Source organism: Fistularia commersonii, chromosome 3 (assembly GCF_037954325.1).
Source record: "Fistularia commersonii isolate RoL2024-O1a breed Wild chromosome 3, RoL_Fcom_v1.0, whole genome shotgun sequence".
NCBI classification, from domain to species: Eukaryota; Metazoa; Chordata; class Actinopteri; order Syngnathiformes; family Fistulariidae; genus Fistularia; species Fistularia commersonii.
This window is the reverse complement of record NC_141286.1, coordinates 3145536-3170337: the sequence shown is the minus strand read 5'-3', so window position 1 is coordinate 3170337 and position 24802 is coordinate 3145536. Positions and strand designations below refer to the sequence as shown.

At 37.9% G+C, this 24802-nt stretch overlaps 1 protein-coding gene across 2 annotated transcripts in view; it reads left to right on the top strand.

Annotated features, from left to right (window-relative positions):
• The window catches only part of LOC147235236 (ATP-binding cassette sub-family G member 4-like), a 29326-nt gene extending 5242 nt beyond the window's left edge, over window positions 1-24084 (top strand). The window contains exons 2-15 of one of the 2 annotated variants that reach the window (XR_015104359.1): window positions 3932-4209; window positions 10355-10472; window positions 10655-10787; window positions 11634-11684; window positions 14300-14445; window positions 17180-17303; window positions 17459-17573; window positions 17672-17814; window positions 18835-18933; window positions 19020-19188; window positions 19333-19433; window positions 20249-20407; window positions 21667-21733; window positions 22802-22830. Coding sequence is in view for 1 of the 2 variants with exons in the window: in XM_086141468.1 (XP_085997594.1) it covers window positions 3945-4209; window positions 10355-10472; window positions 10655-10787; window positions 11634-11684; window positions 14300-14445; window positions 17180-17303; window positions 17459-17573; window positions 17672-17814; window positions 18835-18933; window positions 19020-19188; window positions 19333-19433; window positions 20249-20407; window positions 22802-22920; window positions 23749-23974 (1968 nt within the window). In the remaining variant the exon portion in view is untranslated. Of the gene's footprint in view, window positions 1-3931; window positions 4210-10354; window positions 10473-10654; window positions 10788-11633; window positions 11685-14299; window positions 14446-17179; window positions 17304-17458; window positions 17574-17671; window positions 17815-18834; window positions 18934-19019; window positions 19189-19332; window positions 19434-20248; window positions 20408-21666; window positions 21734-22801; window positions 22921-23748 lie in introns of those variants that run through there. The other variant, XM_086141468.1, reaches the window with a different exon arrangement.
• Window positions 24085-24802: the final 718 nt, after the last annotated feature.

Genomic DNA, 24802 nt, shown 5'->3' with positions numbered 1-24802 from the left:
AACATTCAAGCCTTACTGAGAATCTCTATTTCAGATTAACAGTCGAGGGGTCGATGACAAGAACCGTTATATACTCAAAGTAAACAAAACAGGCTGTTTCCGAAAACGAAATTTTGTCAATGTACGGCGTAAAACTCTATTTTTCTCGGAAGTCTTGCTCGGCTGCGCGGGCCCGACCGCACTGTTCGACTCTTAATACCGTTAATCCAGCTTCACTCGGGGGCATCAGATCTTAGCGAAACAGTAGATTCAAAGCGGTACGATCCGGGGTCAGCGAGTTCTCGTCTCCTCCCTCGCCTCCACGGACCTTCCCTCCGGTTCGGAAGATTTGAGAGCCGTCCAGGTCGACTCGTGACACGTCGGTACGCCGTCCCCCCCCCCGCCCCCCCAACGCCGCCGCCTTTTCTTCGTCAGCGCCGACCGACACCCGGAGCGGACGTGTCCTGACTACCCTCTCTCGGCTGTCAAGGAAAATGTGTCTTCGTAGAGGTGTGATGCGGAGGGCAGTCTATTCCCATACGTCGGGCTGGACTCGGTGCTTGGTCGTGTAAATGAGTCCGCAGATTTTTCCCAAGCGGGTAACTCCAGACCCCTCCTGCTCCCAGCAGATCAAGGCTGGAAAAGAAAGTTGATTTTAATCCCCGAGGGGGATTAACAACCCCATGAGTGATTAAATGAGACTTCTGTCTCCAGAAGGACAAAGTACTGTACCACCTCAGACTTGGGAACCGTTTTTTTACAGTGCGCCGCAAAGAACAAAGTAGATTAGACGTATCTCGATTTTTCGGTGATCACCTTATGATCACGGGGGAAGATTGCATATTTCTGCCGCTTTGTGTCCTGCCAGGACAGCCGACGTGGATTGCGTCTGACGTCAATCGTGCCGCGGTTATCTTTTCCCAGGAAAACGTATACTTTGTTTCATTGATAGCGCGCTCTTGGGGAAAAAAAGAAAAGAAAAAAAAATTGTAGCCGTTTCGCCGATTCAAAATTCCAGTCGAAATGAAAAACCCGGTCCTCCATCTTTTTTTTCCTTTTTTTTTTTTTAAATCTCATTTATCATCAGTTTGACACGTTACTCTTTGTAGAAACGAACAGAAAATGAGATATACGTGACTTGTGATCGCAACTTCACAAAATATTCATTGTACAGACGTTGTTTTTAGTCTGAATGAAATAATTTTTGGATAAAATTTTTGGATAAAATTTGGATTCGGGACTCATTTTAAAGGGACTATCCTGACTCTCCTGCAAAGACTCATTTATCCATAAATATTCTTGCAATAAACAAAGTAGATCTAGAACTGGAATATTTGTGAGTGTAACCACATGGCCTGTGTCAGAAATTGTTTTCCGAGATTAAAAGTGACACAAATTGACCCCGTCCTAAAAAGAACAGTCAATTATTGATTATTCGGATTATTCGGATTATTATTCAGATCATTCGGATTATTGATTATTTATCTATAAATATTCTTGCAATAAACAAATTAGATCTAGCCTGTGGCCTGTGTCAGAAATTGTTTTCCGAAATTAAAAGCGACACAAATTGACCCCGTCCTTAAAAGAATAGTTGATTATTGATTATTCGGATTATTATTCGGATTATTCGGTTGATTACTATTGATTATTTATCTGTGAATATTCTCGCAATAAACAAATTAGATCTAGGAACTGGAGTGTAACTACATGGCCTGTGTCAGAAATTGTTTTCTGAAATAAAAAGCGACACAAATTGCTAAAAAGAACAGTTGATTATTGTGATACCTTAGCATGGAACATTTATTTATAAAAAAAACAACAACAAATATATGCATTTTTGCAGGTTCAAAGTTGAACTAATCAAGAGGCTAACCACTATTTGTCTGTAAATAATTCGCCGTTACTTAATAAACATAATTAAGCGTCGCTCTTTTTGTCATTTATTCGACATCACACAGAGAAAACCACCGTGTTTGATATTAAATGAAGACAGCGACGGCGGTGGGTGTGTTTTTACGCAGATCTGCGCACACTTTTGGGTTATCACACACTCCGGTTCACGTCGGACTTGTGCGATTAACTTTCTCCCGGCGATACAAGACAAAGAGTTTGTGCGCTAATGTTCTTTTTCCTCTGAAAACTGTTGTAACTCACTGCCGTCTTCATCCATGTGACGCAGGCAGAGGTGGAGGGGATACATTTTCTTCCGGACGAGTTTCCGGGAGTGGAATGTGCTTGACGGGCGGTGAATCATCGCTCGTGTTTATGTTTGCCGTGCACTTCTTGAAAACAAGATTTTCAAAGAGCGATACTGAAGCCGAGGATGGAGGTGTAGAATCGTTTTCTAGCTTTTAAGACTGAATTTTTGCTTTTCCGGGTCTCCGAAGGTTCTTCTTGATAAGGGTAGTAGATTAAGATTGAGTGGACTGAATGACGGTCATAATTAATCCCTTTGGGGGATGATTGAGTTCACAGAATTCAACTTATTTGTCCTAAAAGTTAAAACCATTATCCTTTGGATTATTCCCAATCTTGAATTATTGGTTGTGAGTTGAGTTCCCATCACGGAATGACTGTAGGAAGGTAATTTGGTCATTTTTAAGTAATGCAAACCCGGTATTGCGCACCGAATATCGTTCTATTTCACTTATTACTTATTGTTTTGTATTTACTAACTCGCCTATTTCTCAGCCTGTCAAAACAATCTGGCTTGTGAGAATTTCATTGTACAGGGAAAAACATGAATGCACGCATGACAAGAAACACTTTGAATCTCAAACCTTGAATGGAAAACAATTTTTCTCAGAAAATAATAAGATGAAAAGAACGTCCACTTGCAAGGGCGAAAAAAAATATCATCCTGACTTGAAGGCGACTGCGTCCTTTTTCAAGAAATGACTCTGGAACGCAAACCCCGATAGTCACGTGCAAGTATAACATTTGAATTTGGAAAGGATTTGATCATCAATCAGGTCTGGAAATGTAAAAGCCTGTATCTGTAAGACAATTATTCTCTGTGAACACACATAAAGATAAGATAAGATAAGATAAGAACAACTTTATTTATCCCGAAGGAAATTGTTGTGCCGGAGTATCAAGCAAAACATAACAATAATAGCTAATAGTAGGAAGGAGGGAGAATAAGAAATACAATAAAATATAAAGTGTCAAGTTAAGGCTAAAGGTCTTGGGTCGGGGAACGTTTCGATTTTGGGAACATCGTGCACCCGTTTGATCGATTGACCGATTGATCGAATTCTCGGAGTCGGCGTCGGCCCCTCGGTTACCCGTCTGTAAACGAAGCCATTTTTTTTTTTTTTTTTTTTTTTTGTGCTTCCATATAGTGCGTTTTAAACGTGCCTTCCTCTGCTGCATGCGTGTCCGCACTTGTGCGACATAGAAGTGACGAGGAACTCCTCGCGCTTATGGAAATTTGAGATTTATGGTATGCGAGAAGTGATTCATGTCCTCATTCATGGCGCTTAAAAAAAAACACACCCAGCTATGCACTGATAGCCACAGCTGTTTTGTGTGTGTATTATTACGCCTGTCTGAGCCTTTTGTGAGTCTTCTGTATGCATATTGGACCAATTATTTTCTTTGTGCATTTGTGCGCGCGCCTACGTGTGTTTAACTTTACAAACTGTTTATTCCTCAGCCAAACAAATGCAAACCTTGTATTAACGCGGGACGTGCGTAAACATCAGTATATCGATCACAAACCTAAAAACCGTCGGTGTGTTTATTTTGGCATCGGTGACTATTCTTTTAATTAATCACTTGAGTGAAACTAACATTTGTTTTGTTTTTGTAGATCTTTTCATGGGAGTGCTCTGGGCTTTTGTGGTTCTCACTGTGTGTGTGTGTGTGTTATTAAAAATCAACCCCAGCTTTGAAAGACTAACTTTGCTCTTCTGTCTACCCTTATTTTTCATCTCTTCCTTCGCAGACAGCGAGCAGGCATGGACAATAAGGCGTTGGAGCCTGATTCTGTGAGCATCCCGGTGGAGGAGGCCATTATTTGTAACGGAGGCGGTCAGCAGCTCGCCCAGCCTCAGCCTCAGCCTCAGCAGCAAGAGCCTTCCATGCTGACCCACCTGAAGAAGGTGGAGAACCAGATCACGGAAGCCCAGCGCTTCTCTCACTTGCCCAAGCGCTCGGCGGTGGACATCGAGTTTACAGACCTCTCCTACACCATCCAGGAGGGGCCGTGCTGGCGGAGAAGAGGTAACACGCTGCTTGTCATTTCCCTAAAACAACACCGCGGGATGCAATCAAAAAAAAAAAAAAAAAATTAAAAATAAACAGCTGTTAACTCTGGATAAAATGTCTGATGCGAAAGTATTTTTAATGCATTTCTATGAGGAAAAAAAGGACAAATGACTGAAAACATTTAGCGGTTGATGCTTTATAATATTGGCTATTTTGGCCGCAAATAAGATGCTGACAGCCTGTTGTTTAAATATTCAGGAGCAAATATCAGGTCATGTATTCCCTCTGCTAGGTGTCTTAAGAGGAGTATTCTGATATAAGGTGGCGACTAGGAGTTTTAAAAATCTTTGCTTCCTTTGAATCTGGCATAACTGTCTTGCAGGGATGTGCAAGAATGCACCGAATCAGCTTTCTACTTTTGTCTTTTTAAAAAACAGACTGAAAAATCCTTTTCATGGGAAACTGCTGATTCAAAAAAAAAAAAAAAAAAATTAAACGGTGGAGACGAGGGTAATAGGCATTTGGAAATAACTGGAATATTTTGGAAAAATGGTCTAAATGTGTAAATGAGACAGTGACTGGTTGTTTTTTGTGGCCCTGCGATCGACTCAAAGGCAGCAGGGATAGGCTCCAGCAACCCCGCAACCATGCCTGCAGGATAAACCGGGGGTGGGCAATTTTTTTGGCTGGCGGGCTACATTTCTTGTTTAATTTTTATGCATGGGCCAACTAGGTGAACAAAATGAAAATTGCAATTTAAAAATTTCAATTTTTTTGACATTTTACGTCAATATTAAAATCATTAATAATAGTATAAATGCACCAACCGACATTATTTTGGAAAAAAATTATAAAGGAAAAAAATACATATCTAAGTTTCTAAATTCAATATTGATTTAAAATCCTTGTTAAAATATTCAAAGAAAGTACTTTTGCTGGCTGAAAAAAGTCCGGCTAGGTGAACAAAATGAAAAGTGCAATTTAAAAATTTCAAATTTTTGCCATTTTATACCAATTTTAAAACCATTAATAATAATATAAATGCACTGACTGACATTATTTTGAAAAAAAATTGAAGGAAAAAAATAAAAAAGGAAAAAAAAAAAGTTTCTAAATTCAATATTGATTAAAAATACTTGGTAAATATTCAAAGAAAATAGTTTAGCAGGCCGAATAAAAAAATCTAACTAGGTGAACAAAATGAAAATTGCAATTTGAAAATTTCAAATTTTTGCCATTTTATTTCAATTTTGAAATCATTGATAATAATATAAATGCACCGACTGATATTATTTTGGAAAAAAAAAATAAAGGAAAAAAAAAAAAAGGAAAAAGAAGTTTCTAAATTCAATATTGATTTAATATACTTGATAAAATATTCAAAGAAAATTGTTTGGCGTGCTGAATAAAAATCCAACTAGGTGAACAAAATGAAAGTTGCAATTTAAAAATTTCAATTTTTTGCCATTTCATTTCAGTTTTAAAATCATTAATAATAATAATATAAATACACCGACTGACATTATTTTGGAAAAAAAATTAAAGGAAAAAAATGAAAAAGGAAAAAATAAGTTTCTAAGTTTCTAAATTCAATATTGATTTAAAATACTTGTTGAAATATTCAAAGAAAATACTTTGGCGGGCCGGATAAAAATGCAAAACGGGCCCAAGTCTGGGATAAATGGTAGATAACGGATGGAAGGATGGTGGAAAGGAAACATATTTGTATTTATAGGGTGCAAAATCGCAAGAGAGGTGTCTCGTGAGACTTTATTTAAAAAGCGGTTCTTTTACAGAAACCCAACATCCCTCACTGGGCAGACCTGAGCTCAGCGCGGTGGCCTTTTGGGGTAGAAAGACAGAGAGCAATAATCCGCAGTAATTGCAGATCAATTCAAAAATATGTTGATAGGTGTCGCTTTGAGCATATTCAAATTTGTCTTTTTTTTTTTTTTTGGTGTTTTTTACACCCTCAAATGAAGACAATAACAGTGAGGTGACTTTGAGGCGAGGTGAAAAAGCAAATACTCCTCTAAGTCGTTTGAATGCAACGTTGAAAATACACCCTTTGCATTATCAGGTTCAAATAAAGATTGCAAAGTGGGATTTTCTACAAATGGAGTACATAATAAATTAGTAAATACAGTTAGAAAGTGTGCGGCACCTTAACACTAAACCGTGGTCATGTGACTGACTGGCAGAGAGTGATGACTTGCATACCGAAGGTTTGAAAAAACCCTGAACTTTATTGATCCGCTTCGTCTCTCATATGGATACGGAAGGAAGTGAGAGTCTGATTGATACTGGATCTGTTAGTGAGTGCATATTTCTTTATAGACTTTCATACAAAAAGGATTTTTATAGATAATATATTTTGTCTATAGAAGATTTGGATCCAAATGTTGAGCCACACGAACGTGCATAAACAAAAACAAACACCAAAATGCATTTACTTTCTGACTCATACCCCAAAACAGCCCCCAAATATAATTTAATTGCACATTTTCTGTTTATTGTTTTCATATAATTACAGCAGCTACTGTTTCCTCATCAAAAATATCAGTGATATTTGTGTTTATTATTAAAATGAAAACATATCCTGAGGAAAAAAAAAACTGCGGGATTGGTGTTGCTGTTAATACACTCCTCGACATTTAAATGTTTCTATTTTAATGATCGCTTTTTAAGCTGTGTCATTCTAAAAGTAAGGCGTCATTTTTTTGCTCATTATGATCGGAGGGTCAGAGCGTCTCCGTTCAGTGTGTTCGGGTGTGTGTGATCCAAGTAAATGTGAGAAAGTCGCCCGGTCAGTTGGGTGTGTGTGTGTGTTTTGTTTTCAAGTGTTAATGGAAGCTCGTCTAAGGTTTCCTGTAAGTGATGCAACGTCTCAGGTCAGCAATAATTCAGCGGAGTGTGTGAGTCACGGAGACGAGGAGAGGCGTCGTGACATTCATAGAAACAAAACAGTATTTTAAGCTGTTTGCAGGCTATTAAATGTAACTTCAATCATAAAAAAACATTCGATAAAGAAATGCTTTTATATCAAACCACCTCAGTGCAGAATAAACCTAAATAAAATGGCAGGAAATAAAACTCGAAGCAAAATATGTGCAGCTACAACACACAACATTCATATATGTATATATATAGACACACACACACATTGGGTTGGTCACTTGTAAAAGTGTGTGAAATTTTGTGCTAAACTATCCACATAGTGTTTAATAACAAATTAAAATGATATTAAATGAATGCATTTGGCCCATCTACAGTCGGACCATCTTTATATGGCAACAAAGAAGGTCGATTGATAGGTTTGATTATAAAAATGTATTTATTGACAACTAAATGGCTATAAAAAACAAAAAAAGACCACTAACTCGAAACTAGTCCATTATTTGTTAGTACGTTATAGACACACACACACATTGGGTTGGTCACTTGTAAAAGTGTGTGAAATTTTGTGCTAAACTATCCACATAGTGTTTTGATAACAAAATAAAATGTTATTAAATGAATGCATTTGGTCCATCTACAGTCGGACCATCATTATATGGCAACAAAGAAGGTCGATTGATAGGTTTGATGACAAAAATGTATTAAAAAACAAAAAAAGACCACTAACTCGAAACTAGTCTATTATTTGTTAGTATATTTCTTATATGAATGTCTGAAAAATCTACCATAACCCTAGTTTATTATATTTTTACTAAGTCTATTGTTACATTACAACACAAATAAGGTTTTTTTTTTGTACCGAGACCTTTTGAGGTGTGTGCCATTTCTTATCATTCAAACGTTGAAATTAATACTAAGTAAGATAACAGCATAAAATGTAGATATATATCTCATATCCATTATCGAGACTTAAGCGCCTGGAACTACTGAGGCGTTAATCTGTTATAAGCGTATTTGATTCCATCTATTTGGACCGTCTTTTGTCTCATTGATGGAACTGATCCTCTTTTCAAGGTATTAAGGAAGATTTACACCTAACCTGTTTTAACACGATGCCCTGGATTATGATGTAATCACGGGAACCCGCATGCCGAGAGCTGGAAAGTGTTACGTAACTCGAATTTAACCCTTTCGCAATGTAAATAGACGACTCGGACCCTCTTTATCGCTCGAAACCCCCACCCTTGCAAAACTTTCTTTCTCGCTTTTTATGCCGGCTTCTTTTTTTTCCGACCCTTTTTCTGTGTTTCATCGCTTTAACGTTGTGTAAAGCTGGTAATTATTCATTCGGCCGATGTCGACGATGCCTCTTCTCATACAAAACTAACATCTTCTATCGTCTTCGCACCGGGAAGAAATACAACATTAGACGTGTGATTTCATATCGGTACGCTCAAATGTGCATCGTAGCGCTATTAAAAATCAAATGGCATTTTAAAGAAGCTAGACATAATGACATAATGTCTCCATCTTAAAGTACCGAGGCGTCGTAACGGGACTGTTTTGGATAAACACCCTTTGAACACTGAGCCCACAAGGGTTACATGACGTTATTACTGTTTATTAAATGTTATTACTGTTTGTCTAGTTCCTCCTGTATATGTTTTGTTTGCTCAAATCCTCTGATCAATAATGTTCGGTTCCATCTCTGCACATATGTTCGGTCAAATTATCATTTCCTTTAAAAATGGCGCCATTATTGGTAAGCATCTGAAGAGGAGACGCTTTTTATTTGAAACTTTATGCTATAATATATTTTCTTTAATTTTAGAGTGTTCTTGGTGTGTAGAATTTTCAAACCTTTGTTTAATTGATATTTTTGATCCGATGTACTTGTTTTTCATTTTCACATTCTTTTCCGGCGTATTGTACTTGAAAGTAAACAGTTCTTTGTTATTCTTTGTTTATTTCTTTTTAAATCGACCCATCTTATCAATATCTGAAAAATCCAATACCCGAGTCGGACACCGTATAGCAGTATAATGAGCTCACTGTATGCATAAACAAAGAATATGAAAAATGGGTGAAAGGCGACGCAATAAATCAAATAGAAAATAATGAATCAAAGAAAACTCCCAGCGGTGAATAAAATCAAAGATCTGAATGAATTCAAGCTCACTAATTATGGATATTTGCAACAAGTCATACGGTCTCTTCACAAGGTCGTGTCAGCAAATGAAGTCTCTGCAAAACCAATAAGAAACAACTAAAAATAAGCTAAAATCATTCTCTTCTTCTTACACCATCACTTGTTCCAGATCCATTTCCTGTCTAACTCTTGTCTCTATTTCCTCATAACGTTACCATATCCTACCTTCTACAATCGTTGCACGAATCTCTCACTTTAACATAGACAAAGTTTTTATATCATCTTCTGATTTTTATTTTCATTTACTATTTTCTATTTACTTCTTTTCAGCCGCAGGGAATCTTCAAATCTTTGTAGTTAACAGTCAACAGTTAAGACAATTTATATTCCATTGCATTTCTTATTCTTCCTCCTTTCTACTATTATCTATTAATGTTATGTTGTTTACTTGAAACTCTGGCACAACAATTTCCTTCGGGATAAATAAAGTTGTTCTCATCTCATCTCAAAAAAAAAAAAAAAAAAATCTTGGATGCACCCCAGTCAAAAAACATGGAATATTGGCGAAAAGATTAGTTAAGAGAAAAATAGATTCAGAATGCAGGGTGTTTAACCTGGTAGGTGGTTTTAACTTGGTAGGTTGGGTTTCATAGCCTGCTAACTTTCTGGTTTTCACAGTCAATTTGATTTTAAAGCTGCAAACTGTTGTGTCTAAAAGAAAGTTAATGTTCCTTGGTCTTTTTATCTGTGGAAAACTTAAAAAGGGTTATTTGGTTATTATTTATTCCATAAATAGTGTTATTTATTTCATTAATAATGCTATCATTTATTTTCCGATTTTTTTTTTTTTTTCCTGTCAATATCCCAGAAAAGGTTATTTTTTTGGTTATGTGTGGCTTTCTGGAAAACACCTCTGCGATCATCACACTATTTGCTACGAACTGGCCCGGCCCGCCGTCAGAGAAGGGAAAAGTTATTCGGCCCTCGCGGAAAAAAGTTTGGGGACCCCTGGGTTAAAGCATTCGGCTGCGTCTTCGCTTTTTAACCGACAACGCACGGCGAATACGGTTTGACATTTTCTCTCAAAATGTCCTTCCCTTCGGTTGTTTCCAGGTTTTAAAGCTTTACTGAAGTGCCTGTCCGGGAGATTCTGCAGTCGGGAGCTGATCGGAATCATGGGGCCGTCTGGTGCCGGGAAATCCACCTTAATGAACATTTTAGCCGGATACAGGTGAGCATCTGAAATTAAACCGACTCCGCTATCGTGCCGAGAAGAATTATCGCCGTTTTATTACATTTGGATTTTGCAAAAACCTGCCCGAAACGACCGAAAGCCCCGACTATCGGACGATTATAGCAATTTGCGGGAATCCAAGCCGAGACGCGGAGTTTCAATCGCCTGTTTCTTCGCAGGGAAACAGGGATGAAGGGCCAGATCCTGGTGAACGGGAAACCAAGAGACCTGAGGAAATTCAGGAAAATGTCCTGCTACATCATGCAGCAGGACATGCTGCTGCCTCACCTCACCACAAGAGAGGCCATGATGGTCAGTGCACGTGGACGGCCTCGTATTGAAGCGCACAGAAGCAACCGGATGGTCGTACGTCTCAATTTGTGGCCCGATCGTTGACCGGCGTGAAGCGTTCGACGGGCTCCGTCACCCTCCGCAACCCCCAACGCTGGAGACGTGGTAGAAATAGTAAAAGAAAAATGAATGAATGATTCATTTAGTCGCCTTCCGATTGTCACTTTCCATCCTTTTTTTTCCAAAAATGGGTGTTACACATATATACTGCTCAAAAAAATAAAGGGAACACTTGAACAACACAATGTAACTCCAAGTCAATCACACTTGTGTGAAATCCTAGTGTCCACTCAGGAAGCAACACAGATTCATTTTGACTTGTTTTAAGGACATTACATCAAAGTTGGATCAGCCTGGAGTTTGTTTTTACACTTTAATTTGGAGTGTGATTCCTAATCCAGACCTCCATGGGTTGATACAATTGATTTCCATTGATCATTTTTGTGTGATTTTGTTGTCAGCACATTCAACTGTGTAAAGAGCAAAGTATTTCATAAGAATATTTCATTCATTTAGATCTAGGATGTGTTTTTTAAGTGTTCCCTTTATTTTTTTTGAGCAGTGTATATCTACCATGAGCAGGTAACAAACGTATCGGCTTCAAAATAAAAACAGTGACGAGTGGAAAAACTACAAACATGGCGTTTTGTTTTTAAAACTGTACGTCAGGTTTTATGTACTTTTATTTGTGCTCAGTACCAATGAAAATATTAGTAATCATATTACAGAATGGTTGAATAGCTTCCCCAACTAAGATACCATTCACGCTAAAACAACAAATTTATTTTTGGTTATTTTTTTCTGCAGGTTTCAGCCAACTTGAAGCTCAGCGAAACTATGGATGTGAAGAAAGAACTGGTAAGATGGACAGAAAGTGCCCAAAAGAGTTTCTTCTTTTAAATAATCTCAACTGGAACTAAATCAAACATCCATCGTTGTAAAGTTTATCTGAATAACTGGCACCCTGGACAAATTAAAAAATAAAAGTCCTTACGGAATAATCCTTACAAACAAATGTATTGCAGCCAAAGACAGATTGTAATGATGTTAAAAAGTTGTTCTGGCTGATTTATTAAGTGACCTATAAATATCAGTTGTAATTTGTAAACATGACTCAACAAATGAGTGGTTTAGTTAAATACTGGAGCTTAAATTTGTATTTTTGTTGTCGAACCGACAAGAAGCCTGAGTCTAAGAAGCCTAAGAAAGCATTCAGAAAAAGAATAAATACAGATGCGGCAATCAAATTTAGAAAAAAAAATGGTTTAAACGTATTTATTACACAACTCTGTACTATTTATTTTATACCTCTCACGCTCGCTGCCGACGGTAAAGAAAGATTCTATCGTGCAGGGAAACATGTTTCCTCGCTGTGCACGTGACAGTAACACTGGATACCCTTGAATGTTTACAATGGGATGGATTGACTTTGAATAAGGGAAAGTGAGATGCAGCAAAATCCCCAAGCCTTTCCTTTATTTTAAAAATAATGTTGGGTGTCTTCAATACTGACATGACAGTAGATTAAAAAAAAAAAAAAAACGGGCAAATTTAAAAATATTAATGTAATAACCAGAATAGCCACCATTAGCCTTGTAAATATTATACCTCCTCTTATACATGCTAACAATCCATTTTCTAATCAATTCCAGTGGCAAATTTTCCCACAGTGACAAGATTTTCTCTTTTAACTCAACAATATTTTTAGGGCATCGTTTCTTTTATAATATTCATTTTTAATATTAATTCGTCATGTATTTTTTAGAGGAACAGTTCAGTACATATAAAGATTTTTATAATTTACCCGTTTACCTCCTTTACACTAAAACCTGAACATCTTTCCTTTCATTCTGGCCGATTTTATCCCAAGCTCTTCCAAACTGCTTAAACCCGTTTCTTCACCGCATAAAGAGATTTTGTCATAGAAGTCCATCGGACACCTGAATCCAACACGATAATCCTAAAATAAAGGAAAAAGTCGGACTTAGTGTCACTTCTAGGTCATGATTTTAATGATCCGGCCCGCTTGACATCATATGTAGCCGCATGTGGCCACCGGACCAAAATGAGTTTGACATCCCTGATTTAGATTGATGTTGTTGCTGATCAAAATGGCTCCGGGATGTTACAATCCAGACCCCACGCTCTGACAACAGCACCCTAAAGCAAAGACGGCTGCACCCCAAAGTCAGACTATCCAGGAACAAGACTGCAGGTCTTGTATGCCGTCATTGTGATTGGAGAGACACAAATGGATGGTTTAAAACACAAGTGCCAACACTTCCGGTTGGAATCCACGATTCAGCCACACCAGAAGGACAAGGGCCACTCCATTGAGGACAGCAAATTCTGGCCAGAGATGGTTTGAGCAAGGAGTAGAAGATGCACAAACACCGGGTCCATCGGCACCCTCCGAATTCCCCTTAAAACACATGTCAAACTCAGGGCCTGCGGGCCAAATGTGGCTCGCGAGAATGTCCAAAAATAAAGTCGTTTCTCACAATCCATCCAAAAGGAGCGGCATCCAGCCATTAGAGCGAACCGTATCCACATCAACGTGATTCCCAACAAGTGGAATTGAGAAATAGAAATGATCCCCAAATGTCCAGAGAGAGAGAAGTTGATGCAGATGGAAGGCTGTTCCAAGAAAGATCGGAAGTAGAAGAATCGGTATGTCTTTTGTGTTGTGGGGCAGTGGTGTCAAAGAGTACAATCACTGTTTGGGCAAACACGGGGCAAAGTACGCCAAAGTTAGCCGTCCAGAAAAACAACAAATTGTCCAAGAATTAAAAGCCAAACTATTTTTAGTTCACGGGAGCCGCGTCCAAAAACACTGCGGCAGTGAAAGCTTGCTATATTTTGGCTGAAGAGTGGCCCTTACATGAGGGCAACCATTATGTTAACGTAGCCCTCGGTGAAAATTGGGAGTTTGACCACCTCTGCCTTAAGAGATCCAAAACCCGAACCAGCTCCCGGCAACTCCCGCCTGAGCATCAGCCCAAGTGATCTCAAGGGTTACTCTGGTTTTACACAATCTACACATCAGCCAAGCTACTGCCTATTCAGATTCAAACTCAAGGGAGTTCCTGGAATTCACACCTTTGTTCCCCAAACAACACACACACACACACACACATACGAGATCCCCCATGCTACAACCACATTCATGCTAATTTCTGCAAAACAACTCATTAATGTAACGAGCCTTGTCAACCAACACCCAACTGCAATTACGGCAGTTAAATCATGCAAACTCCTGCAGAATCGATGAAGCTTTTGGAAAAAGAGGAGACCAGATTTTACCGCGACTGCCGTTCTACATTAGGACAACTCACAAACAAAAACAGACACGAGGCGTATTTAAGTTCCCTCCCGAATATAATTCGAGCGGGACTTTCTCGCGCCTTTTTTTCCCCCAGACACGCTCCTAATCTGGCTGCCATCTCGTCGCCTTCCATTGTTCTCTTCCGTAGGTCAATGAGATTCTGATCGCCTTGGGGCTCCTGGACTGCGCTCACACTCGCACCAGTTCGCTGTCGGGCGGTCAGTGCAAACGGCTCGCCATCGCCCTGGAGCTGGTGAACAACCCACCCGTCATGTTTTTTGACGAGCCAACCAGGTGAGACGGACCGATTTGTTCATACTCTTGTTTAAAAGCAGTGCTTGAGAACCTTTTTTTTTTTTTTTTTTTTTTTTTTTGGGAACATTTATTAGAACAGGTTCCTTGACAGAGTCACACACATTCTTACAAAACCTCATAACAAGATACACATTATACAATATTCTTTATAGGTCACTTATTTCCTCACTAGCAAGCGAAAAATAAAATAAAAATAAAAGAAATAAAAAGATAAAATAAAAGAAATTTAAAGAAAAAAAAACACAAAAACAAACAAACAAAAAAAAACATCTTCAACTCTCGAACCTTTCTTTTTTTTTTTTTTAATTATATCCAAAACTTTGCAAGAGAAGTGACAGAAAAAAAAAAAAAACATTATCCTGTGGTATTTTTTTTTGAACATTTATTAGAACAGGTTCCTTGACAGAGTCACACACATTCTTACAAAACCTCATAACAAGATACACATTATACAATATTCTTTATAGGTCACTTATTTCCTCACTAGCAAGCGAAAAATAAAATAAAAATAAAAGAAATAAAAAAATAAAAGAAATTTAAAGAAAAAAAAACATAAAAACAAACAAACAAAAAAAAACATCTTCAACTCTCGAACCTTTTTTTTTTTTTTTTAATTATATCCAAAACTTTGCAAGAGAAGTGACAGAAAAAAAAAAAAAAAACATTATCCTGTGGTATTTTTTTTTGAACATTTATTAGAACAGGTTCCTTGACAGTCACACACATTCTTTCAAAACCTCATAACAAGATACACATTATACAATATTCTTTATAGGTCACTTATTTCCTCACTAGCAAGTGAAAAATAAAATAAAAATAAAAGAACTTAAAAAAAAAAAAACACAAAAACAAACAAAAAAAAAACATCTAACGCAGTCAAATAGAGATAATATCTTCAACTCTCGAACCTTTTTTTTTTTTTTTTTAAATTACATCCAAAACTTTGCAAGAGAAGTGACAGAGAAAAAAAAAAACCATTATCCTGTGGTATCACAGTTTTGATTAATATAACCAGATATTTTACATTACATTACTTTACATTGCATTTGGCAGATGCTTTTATCCAAAGCGACTTACAATAGAGGACATAGGGACTGCAAATACACTTGCAAATCCACAAAATACACGATATTTCTTCAATTTAACATTATTTTTACAAGTACAAAGCAAACTTTGGTCTCCAGAGTGTTGCTACATCTGGCTGCACGGTTGAAGTGTCCTTACCGTCAGACAAAAGCTGCCCTAGTGACTTTTACAACCCAACAGATTTTCTTTTAATGACAGCATCTGGTGAAAGGGTGAAGGTCGTTGCTTTGGGATCCCGGCTCCCAGGCGAATTAAACATTTTTTTTTCCAGATTTTAATGTTCAGTTGAGTGCTGGCAGTATTCTCGTGGGCATTTACCTTCGCCCATCCGCCAGACAAGTCATGTATAAAAAAATTTATGACATGACGTCGTAAATAGAAATTCATTTTATTTGCTGATGTCAAGTTCAATATTTACTTCATTACTTGAGTCACCAGCTGAGCAAACAGATTGTCATATTGATTCTGAAATTCACCGTAGTTTCAAGGAATAATGACAGTTTTCACTCCTGTTTTTCCACTATTTGTCTTAATTTAAAACATTTTTTTATGGCCAAAGTTCAGCTCATAGGGACCAGTTTTGGTACCAGAGTTGAAACTAGAAATTAGAGCCGAAAGACAGTCGCCTGAGTGATGAGCAAGGAAAACGACAAGGAAAATGCGAGATTATCTGGAGGACGATCGCAGGATTGTGTTTGTTTATTTTACAGGTTTACAAAAGACAAAATACCATGATAAGCGTACGATAAGCTTTGGGTATCACAATCTGTTTATATGTAAATATATTTAAAATCAGAATTTTACCTAAAGTTGCTTTGGTTATTCAGTGTGCAGCCCCTCAGTGTCCGGGACAGTTTTGTTTTTGGTTTCGTGGTAATGTAAGTGTCATAAAAATACCGATATTGATACGGGGGTCAAAACTTTGAGGACAAAGTTGGTCAAACATTGAAAATAGAGGACAAAGAATATCAAAAAAAATCTTGTTATCATTTTATTATAGTGTCGGGACAGTGACGTGGCAGTTTACATCTACAGGACTGTCTCAGAAAATTTGAATATTGTGATAAAGTTCATTATCTTCTGTCATGCTATTAAAAATAAAAATTAAATTTTCATGATATCCTAATATTTTGAGATAGGATTTGTGAGTTTTCTTAAGATGTAAGCCATAATCAGCAATATTAAAATAATAAAAGGCTCACAATATTTCAGTTGATTTGTAATGAATCCAGAATGTATGACATTTTTGTTTTTGTAATTGCATTACAGAAGATAAAGAACTTTATCACAATATTCTAATTTTCTGAGACAGTCCTGTATTTAATAAAGGCAAATAGGATACCAATAACAGTATCAAGGAAGTGATGGTACAATTGCCTAAACACTTGAAATTCCCAGAAAAGGCTCTTGGTTTGTGTGAACACAATCAATCAAAAAACACAACAAAACAAAACAAAAAAATAAAATTAAATTTTTAAAAAAAAAATAGAAAATAAATAAATAAATACATTTAATTAAATTAAAAAAAAAAAAAAAAAATAGGGCAAAAAAAAAAAAAATCTCAATCTCCCCCAGTTGTCGTTCCAGCTGCTCATGAATCATGTCCTTCCTGCCCGTCTCTCCACAGCGGCTTAGACAGTGCGTCATGCTACCAGGTGGTGTCCCTGATGCGCTCTCTGGCGCTGGGTGGAAGGACGATCATCTGCACCATCCACCAGCCCAGCGCCAAACTCTTCGAAATGTTTGACAAGGTAAACGTCTCTCAATACAGGACGGATTCATCGCTCTTCTATTTGCGCGCCGGGACGTTGCAGCCCAAGCCAGAACAATCCAACTGGACCCAAAGACTGCTTCTGTTTTATTGTTATTGAATAGTTTCCCCAAAGATTTCTCGATCTTTTCTCAGCTCTACATTCTCAGTCAAGGTCAGTGCATCTACAAAGGTACCGTCCACTACCTCATCCCCTATCTGAAGACACTTGGACTTTACTGTCCCACCTATCACAACCCTGCAGACTTCAGTATGTCTTCTTATTTTTATCATTTCTGTCGTAAATGACATAGAACACAGATTGGAACCATGAACAGTATCTAAATATGTTTTCTGCTCTGGACTCAGTCATTGAAGTGGCCTCAGGAGAATACGGAGACTTGAACCCGGTGTTGTTCGAAGCAGTCCAAGGTGGGATGTGTGCGTTAGAGGAGAAGAAGAGCCGGTGTGAAAGTAATGGTCAGTCGGTCTGCGCGACCAAGTACCCCAGGGTAGGTATCTGGTGCCCCGACGCTTTGGACAAAGCCAATTCTATCCATTAATAAAACATACATGACCCTGGGGTTTGTGGGAAACCGAGCGCCGAAGTCCTCAAATTGAAAGATGCTAAATATCAAGCCTGCATTTTTATAAATTAGAGTACTTTTTAAAGTATTTGATTCACTCAACATACAGATAAACGGTATGATGCCCATAGATACAATTAACTTCGATGTCTAATTTAAAGATCGGGTTATAAAGAAGGTGGAGAATTTGAAGTTTTTTTGAGGTTTAAGCCCAGAAAGAGAAGGTTGGTGTGAGACAGGGGTCCCCAAACTTTTTCCTGCAAGGGACAAATAACATTTCCCTTCTCTGACGGCGGGGCCGGGACAGTTTGTGACAAAAAGTGTGAGGATCGCAAAGGCGTCTATACTTAAAAATGCATTGTTTTCCCGAAAGCCACACATAACCACAAATTAAAACAATGCCGGGATCTTGACAGGAAAAAAAAAAATCAGAAAATAAATGATAACATTATTGATGAAATAAATAACACTATTTATGGAATAAATAATAACCAAATAACCCTTTTCAAGTTTTTCACAGATAAAAAGACCAAGGAACATTAACTTTCTTGTGAACACAACAGTTTGCAGCTTTAATATCAAATTCACTGTGAAAACCAGAAAGCAAGCAGGCTATGAAACCAAACCTACCAAGTTAAAACCACCTACCAGGTTAAATATCCTGCATTCTGAATCTATTTTTCTCTTAACTAATCTTTTCACCAATATTCCGTGTTATTTGACAGGCGTTTGTCCAGGATATTTTTTTTTTTTTTTTTTTTGAGGGAGGGGTTTCAGATGAGGTGTTCTATCCATGTACGAGCCACAACAACGTACCCAGAATGAAACAATTCTGAATGAAAACATTTTCCTCATTTCCTTTTTTTTCTTTTTTTTTTTTAATGCTGAACTATTATTTATCAGTAAATAATTCATATTGTAATTTAATTTCCCTTTTTTTTCCAGGACGCAGGACATTTAGAGAGCCATTCATTCGCCACAAGCACCCTCACACAGTTCTGCATCCTCTTCAAGAGGACCTTCATAACCATATGTCGAGACCAGGTGGGGCGCATATCACATTTAGCGGTTTCATCATCCCAAAAGAGGAAAAAGATAATCATTTTCTCCTGTTTTTACTGCGTCGTCAGGTTCTGACCCACCTCAGACTGATGTCCCACATCGCCATCGGTGTATTGATAGGCTTGCTCTACCTGAACATTGGCAATGACGCCAGCAAGGTCTTTAACAACACTGGATTCCTCTTCTTCTCCATGCTTTTTCTCATGTTTGGAGCGCTCATGCCGACTGTGTTAACCTGTAAGTGTGTTTGTGTGCGGACGCACATGTGTGTATGTATGTGTGTGTGTGTGGTGGAAAGGGTTCAGTTTACTTCAATGGTCTATAGGCTTGTTTTTTGACATATCAAATGATCACTTTTTTTCCCCATTTTCTGCACGTTAGTTCCTCTGGAGATGTCTGTGTTTCTGAGGGAGCATCTCAACTACTGGTACAGCCTCAAAGCCTACTACCTGGCCAAAACCATGGCCGACATCCCATTCCAGGTAAGCCGGTGCCACAAAAAAAATAAAATAAAATAAAAAGTTTCCACCCTGCTGCGCCGGCGGATTTCAGCAGATTTAATATTCAAAGCATTTATCGTCACGTGCACAGTGTAGAAACCGGTTTCCCTGTTCGGTGAAACTTTGCTGCCCGCAGTGCATTTGGAAATGGATGAGAAATAATGATATTAAACACTATTATAAATATATCGCTCAAAAAAATAAAGGGAACGCTTAAACAACACAATGTAACTCCAAGTCAATCACACTTGTGTGAAATCCTAGTGTCCACTCAGGAAGCAACACAGATTCATTTTGACTTGTTTTAAGGACATTACATCAAAGTTGGATCAGCCTGGAGTTTGTTTTTACACTTTAATTTTGGGTGTGATTCCTAATCCAGACCTCCATGGGTTGATACATTTAATTTCCATTGATCATTTTTGTGTGATTTTGTTGTCAGCACATTCAACTGTGTAAAGAGCAAAGTATTTCATAAGAATATTTCATTCATTTAGATCTAGGATGTGTTTTTTAAGTGTTCCCTTTATTTTTTTGAGCAGTGTATTACAATTACATATATTATATTATATTATAAATATATTATAAATATATATATTATAATTATTATATGAACAGTGTGGCAGTGCAATAAAACATTTGAGTGCAAATTTTTGTAGACTGTAGTTTGGGGGCAAAATTGGATTTGTAGTCTACACATATCCCACGTTAGAGTAGAAAACTGATCTATTTAGGTGGTAACTGGTCTAAGACGGCCGTCAGCCTTTTACAAAAATTTAATGTTATTGTTATTGTAGGTGATCTGCCCCATCATGTACTGTAGCATCGTGTATTGGATGACAGAGCAGCCTCCCGAGGCAACACGCTACCTTCTCTTCATCGCCCTCTCCACCTGCACCGCCCTGGTCGCACAGTCACTCGGCCTTCTGGTCGGCGCCGCCTCCACGTCTCTCCAGGTATCGAAGATTTCTGCGGTTAAAAATGAGCATTGGTCATGTTTTGACGTGCGGCTGTACCTTAAGAGGCGAAATTAATTCATTCCAGAAGTGTTTCTTTTTTCTTTTTCGTACTTAAAATAAAGTTTCCCCATTTAAGATAACAGCGAAAAAAAAATGAATTTGTTTTTTTCATTTCTTTAAAATCGCATTGCGAATATACTCGCGCCCAATATGGGTCACACCTTCGCGCTTCGCTATTATTTTGTGCTTCATTTCCATAGAAAGCATCTTGTTTTTGGGCGCATCACTCTCTTTCTTAGGGCCTGTGATTATTCAAAAAAATACACAAAATAATCTCAAAGATAGAAAATGATGCCACACATGAGATATGATTACTGTCTGGCTGAGGGAGCTTAGAATTTTATTTATTCCCCCTTGCGTTCGTATCATGAATTCTTTTCATTTTTCAAGGATAAAATTTGCTCGAGTAGTGCTTCATAGCTTAAAATATTCATTTATAAAGTGATTGGTATCTTAAGAAGCCGCCGTACTCGATGCGGCCGCAGTCGACCTTCTGCTGTTTTAAAGGAGGTTCCTGATTCAGATATTAGAGTCCATCGACTCACGAAACAAATGATTCATTTTATTCATGTTATTACAATTAACTCTCAAAATGGCTATTGGGTACCTGGTTGCTCTTTGTATTTATTTGTTAAGAATTTCAATTTTAAATTAAAGAGCGGTGAAAACAATGCCGTTCCAGTTCCATAAATAAATCGTAGAAGAAAGAAATTCTTGGCAAGGAGGCCACATCGGGCTCTGCCTGGACAGAACTGCTGAGATAGCGGGTTATTCGCCGCTGATAAATTGTACAAACAGCAACAATCTTCTACGGCAAGAGGAAAAATAATTTTTTTTTTTTTTTTTTTTAGAAACACATTATCATTCCTGCTATGAATTATATGTGCACAGATCGTATGCGACCTGTTTAAATGAATCTAAAGTCACATTGTTCCGTCAAGTCGAGTCCAGTGAGATTTTATTTATATAAAATCGTAACACAGCTTTGGACACACACTCCCAAAAAAGAATTACAGAAACCCGATAACCTCACCATGAGCAAGCAAACTGTCCCCTGAGCACAAATCACAAATACAACTCCTGGCTGAAGGCAAGCGGTAGAAAGCCAGGGTTGGGATCAGCAGGAACCAATCATCTATTACTACCAATACCAGTATAGCTGAAATGATTATAATCGTTTTAATATTCATATTCAGGACCCCTGAGAGCCCCTGAGAAAGGAATGCATGATGGGACAGCAAACCGACGGCAGCACAGATAGAGGCGAGCATAGCTTAGCTTAGCTTCTCCAAAAGAAAGGTTGTAAGACTTCTTCTAAAAATGGACGTAAATAGAATGTGTGTTGTTGCCGTGGAAGCCGTTTCCGATGAGAGAAGGATTCGCCACGGCCGCCATTTGGCCGCCGTTCTGCTCAGAACTTTGACGGACAGATCCGGCTCGGGACTGTTACCATGGAGATCTTTACTCAATCTATGTCAGTTTAAACCAGGGGTTGGCAAACTACGGTCCGCGGGCCACATCCGGCCCGTCGTTGTTTTTAATCCGGCCCGCCAAAGATCGGTACATGATTGAATGATCGTATCAATGAATGTGGGAACTCAAACAGGAGATTATTTCATTTTTGGAGCTACTTGAGAATTTCCTTGAGCTTAATGACATAGATTAGCTTTGTGATTTAGCCTTTGCTGTGGACTTACTGACTCACACCGTGCATGAAATGCAAGCGAACGTCAGAGCCCTCGGAACCAAGTTGGTTTTATTTTCAAATGTCAGACGAGTTTTTTTTAATAAGAATAATAATAAGAATAAGAACAACTTTATCTATCCCGAAGGAAATTGTTGTGCCAGAGTTTCAAGTAAAACATAACAATAATAAATAATAGTAGGAAACTGTATGAATAAGAAATACAAGTAAAACTTTAAAGTGTCTAAATAACAAGTCAAGGCTATAAAGTGTCCTAAGGTCTTAAAGATTTTGAGACTCCCTGCGGCTGAAGGGAGAGAAATTAAAAATAATATGTTTCGTTATCTTGTGGTGACCCGGCCCGTCTGTCAAATTTTAAAAGTAAATGCCGCCCCTGAGCCAAAAAGTTTGCCCACCCTTGGTTTAAGCCATCCAAACATCTCTTATTTCTGGATCTTTGAACATCTTGGAAGTGAAGCCCAAAAAGTAGCATAAATACTTCCATAATAAGGAAGTAGCATGTAGAAATCAAACTATTAGACTGATGTAGGAGTTAGATTTACTATTTCAAAATATATTGTCGACCGCTTGCATCACTTCAAAAACACAGTCCTGCGTTTTCACGTTTGGTCTTTCCCCACACATAGGTTGCCACATTCGTGGGACCGGTCACCGCCATCCCAGTGCTGCTTTTTTCTGGATTCTTCGTCAACTTCGACACAATTCCAAAATACCTGCAGTGGAGCTCCTACGTGTCGTACGTCAGGTGTGTATTTTCATGAGTTTGCAGGATCAAGATCAAAATTTGGGTTTATTCACACTTGTACGTTTGTTGTCAAACAGTCGGTCAAGAGAAAAATACGTTGAAAGAAAAAGGAACCTAGTTTTATTATTCATATTTGCGAATTTGCGTCAAACCGTCTGACGTCGTCACCGCTCATTGGAAAAGTTGCTGCAAAATAATCGATATCAATCATCTTCAATTTTTGCCATTAAAGCTGCAATCACTTCCTTGACTTTGCACATTTAATTGATTAATTTTGGATTTTTTGATTGATTTAATTTTGAATAATTAAAAAAAAAAACAGCGCTGACATTTTGCAAAAAAAAAAAAAAAAAAAGGTCTCATATCATTACCTTCGTAAAACAATCACCAAAATCAATCTTGACAAATGTCTAAATCAACAGCTCAGTATTATAAACACATATATTATATATATGTGTTTTCTGAAAAACTTGAAAAAGGACTAAGGAGATATATTTCAGAAAGCGATAATATGCATATAAAATGTTAAAAAAACATGAAGAAATAATATAAAATTGGAGATAGAAATTGCTTCTAACATCTGCAATAGATGATATAAATAAAATTGAAAACAGATCCCGTGAAAATGAGGAAAAATATATATTAGAGCCTGGATAAATTCATAAATATGTAAAGAATGGATGGATGAAGAATATCTAAGAATCGTGTTGAAATCGAACGAAATATTCCCGAAATGAACCGCCAAAAATGCATTAATATTTTGAGAAATTAGCCAAAAAAAAAAAAAAGATGTAAAAAAAATATCCTCACCTCCCGTCCTTCCCACAGGTACGGCTTTGAGGGAGTGATCTTGTCCATCTACGGGATGAACCGCTCGGAGTTGGAGTGTCCAGGAAAAGAGTGCAAGTTCCAGCGGCCCGAAGAGGTTTTGCAGTTACTGGATGTAGAAGATGCAAAGCTTTACATGGACTTCATCGTTCTGGGCATCTTCTTCTTCATCTTGCGACTGGCCACGTATCTCGTCCTCCGCTACAAGATCAAGTCCGAACGATAGGTTTTTGCACAAATCTGTCGACGGCTCCGAACCTTTTCCCTTTGCAGAAAAAAAAAAAGAAATAAAAATTAAAAAACCTCTCTCGTGCAGGAGGGGGGGGATTAGCTTCATTTCACTTGTTCTCATTGCTGCTAAGAGACTGCCAAGGTGCTGTACGATGAAGAGTCGACATCCATCCATCATCTGCCGTCGGTCCTGCTCTCGGGGTCGCGGGGATGCTGAGGGTTCACATTGAAAGACGCACAACCATTCACTCCCTCATTCACACATCCAGGCAATTTTTCTTTTTTTTTGTTTTCCCAATTAACCTTCTGCTTGTTTTTGGACTGCGGGGAGGAAACAGGAGAACCCGGTGGGAAACCCACGCCGACGGCCTCCAAAACGTGCACACGGAAAGGAGTGGGAATCAATCATACTGTGCTAACGGCTAGGCCGCTATGTCGGCTTGAAGAGTCAACGTACACGTTTTTTTTTTTTTTTTTATATAAAAAATTTTTTTTTTTTTTTTTACCTCAGATATCGGTACGGAGCCGCAGGCCGTCAGAGAAACGTGGTCAGCAGCACATCAGTGGAAATCCACTGTGGATATAAGAGGAAGTGTGCATTAAGACCGAAAACAAATGACATCATTACACTGGAAATGGAGGAAATGTATTTGAATTGACTTTTGGTGCATTTTTTTTTTCCATGATTAAATTAGGTTGATGGTTTGAAGCCCCAAGACGTGTCTTTCATAAAAAAAAAAATCACACCGATATTTAAACTTTTTTTTTTTTTTTTTTAATAACCGGTTGATCGTTGTAAATTAAGCTTTCTTGTGATTCACCT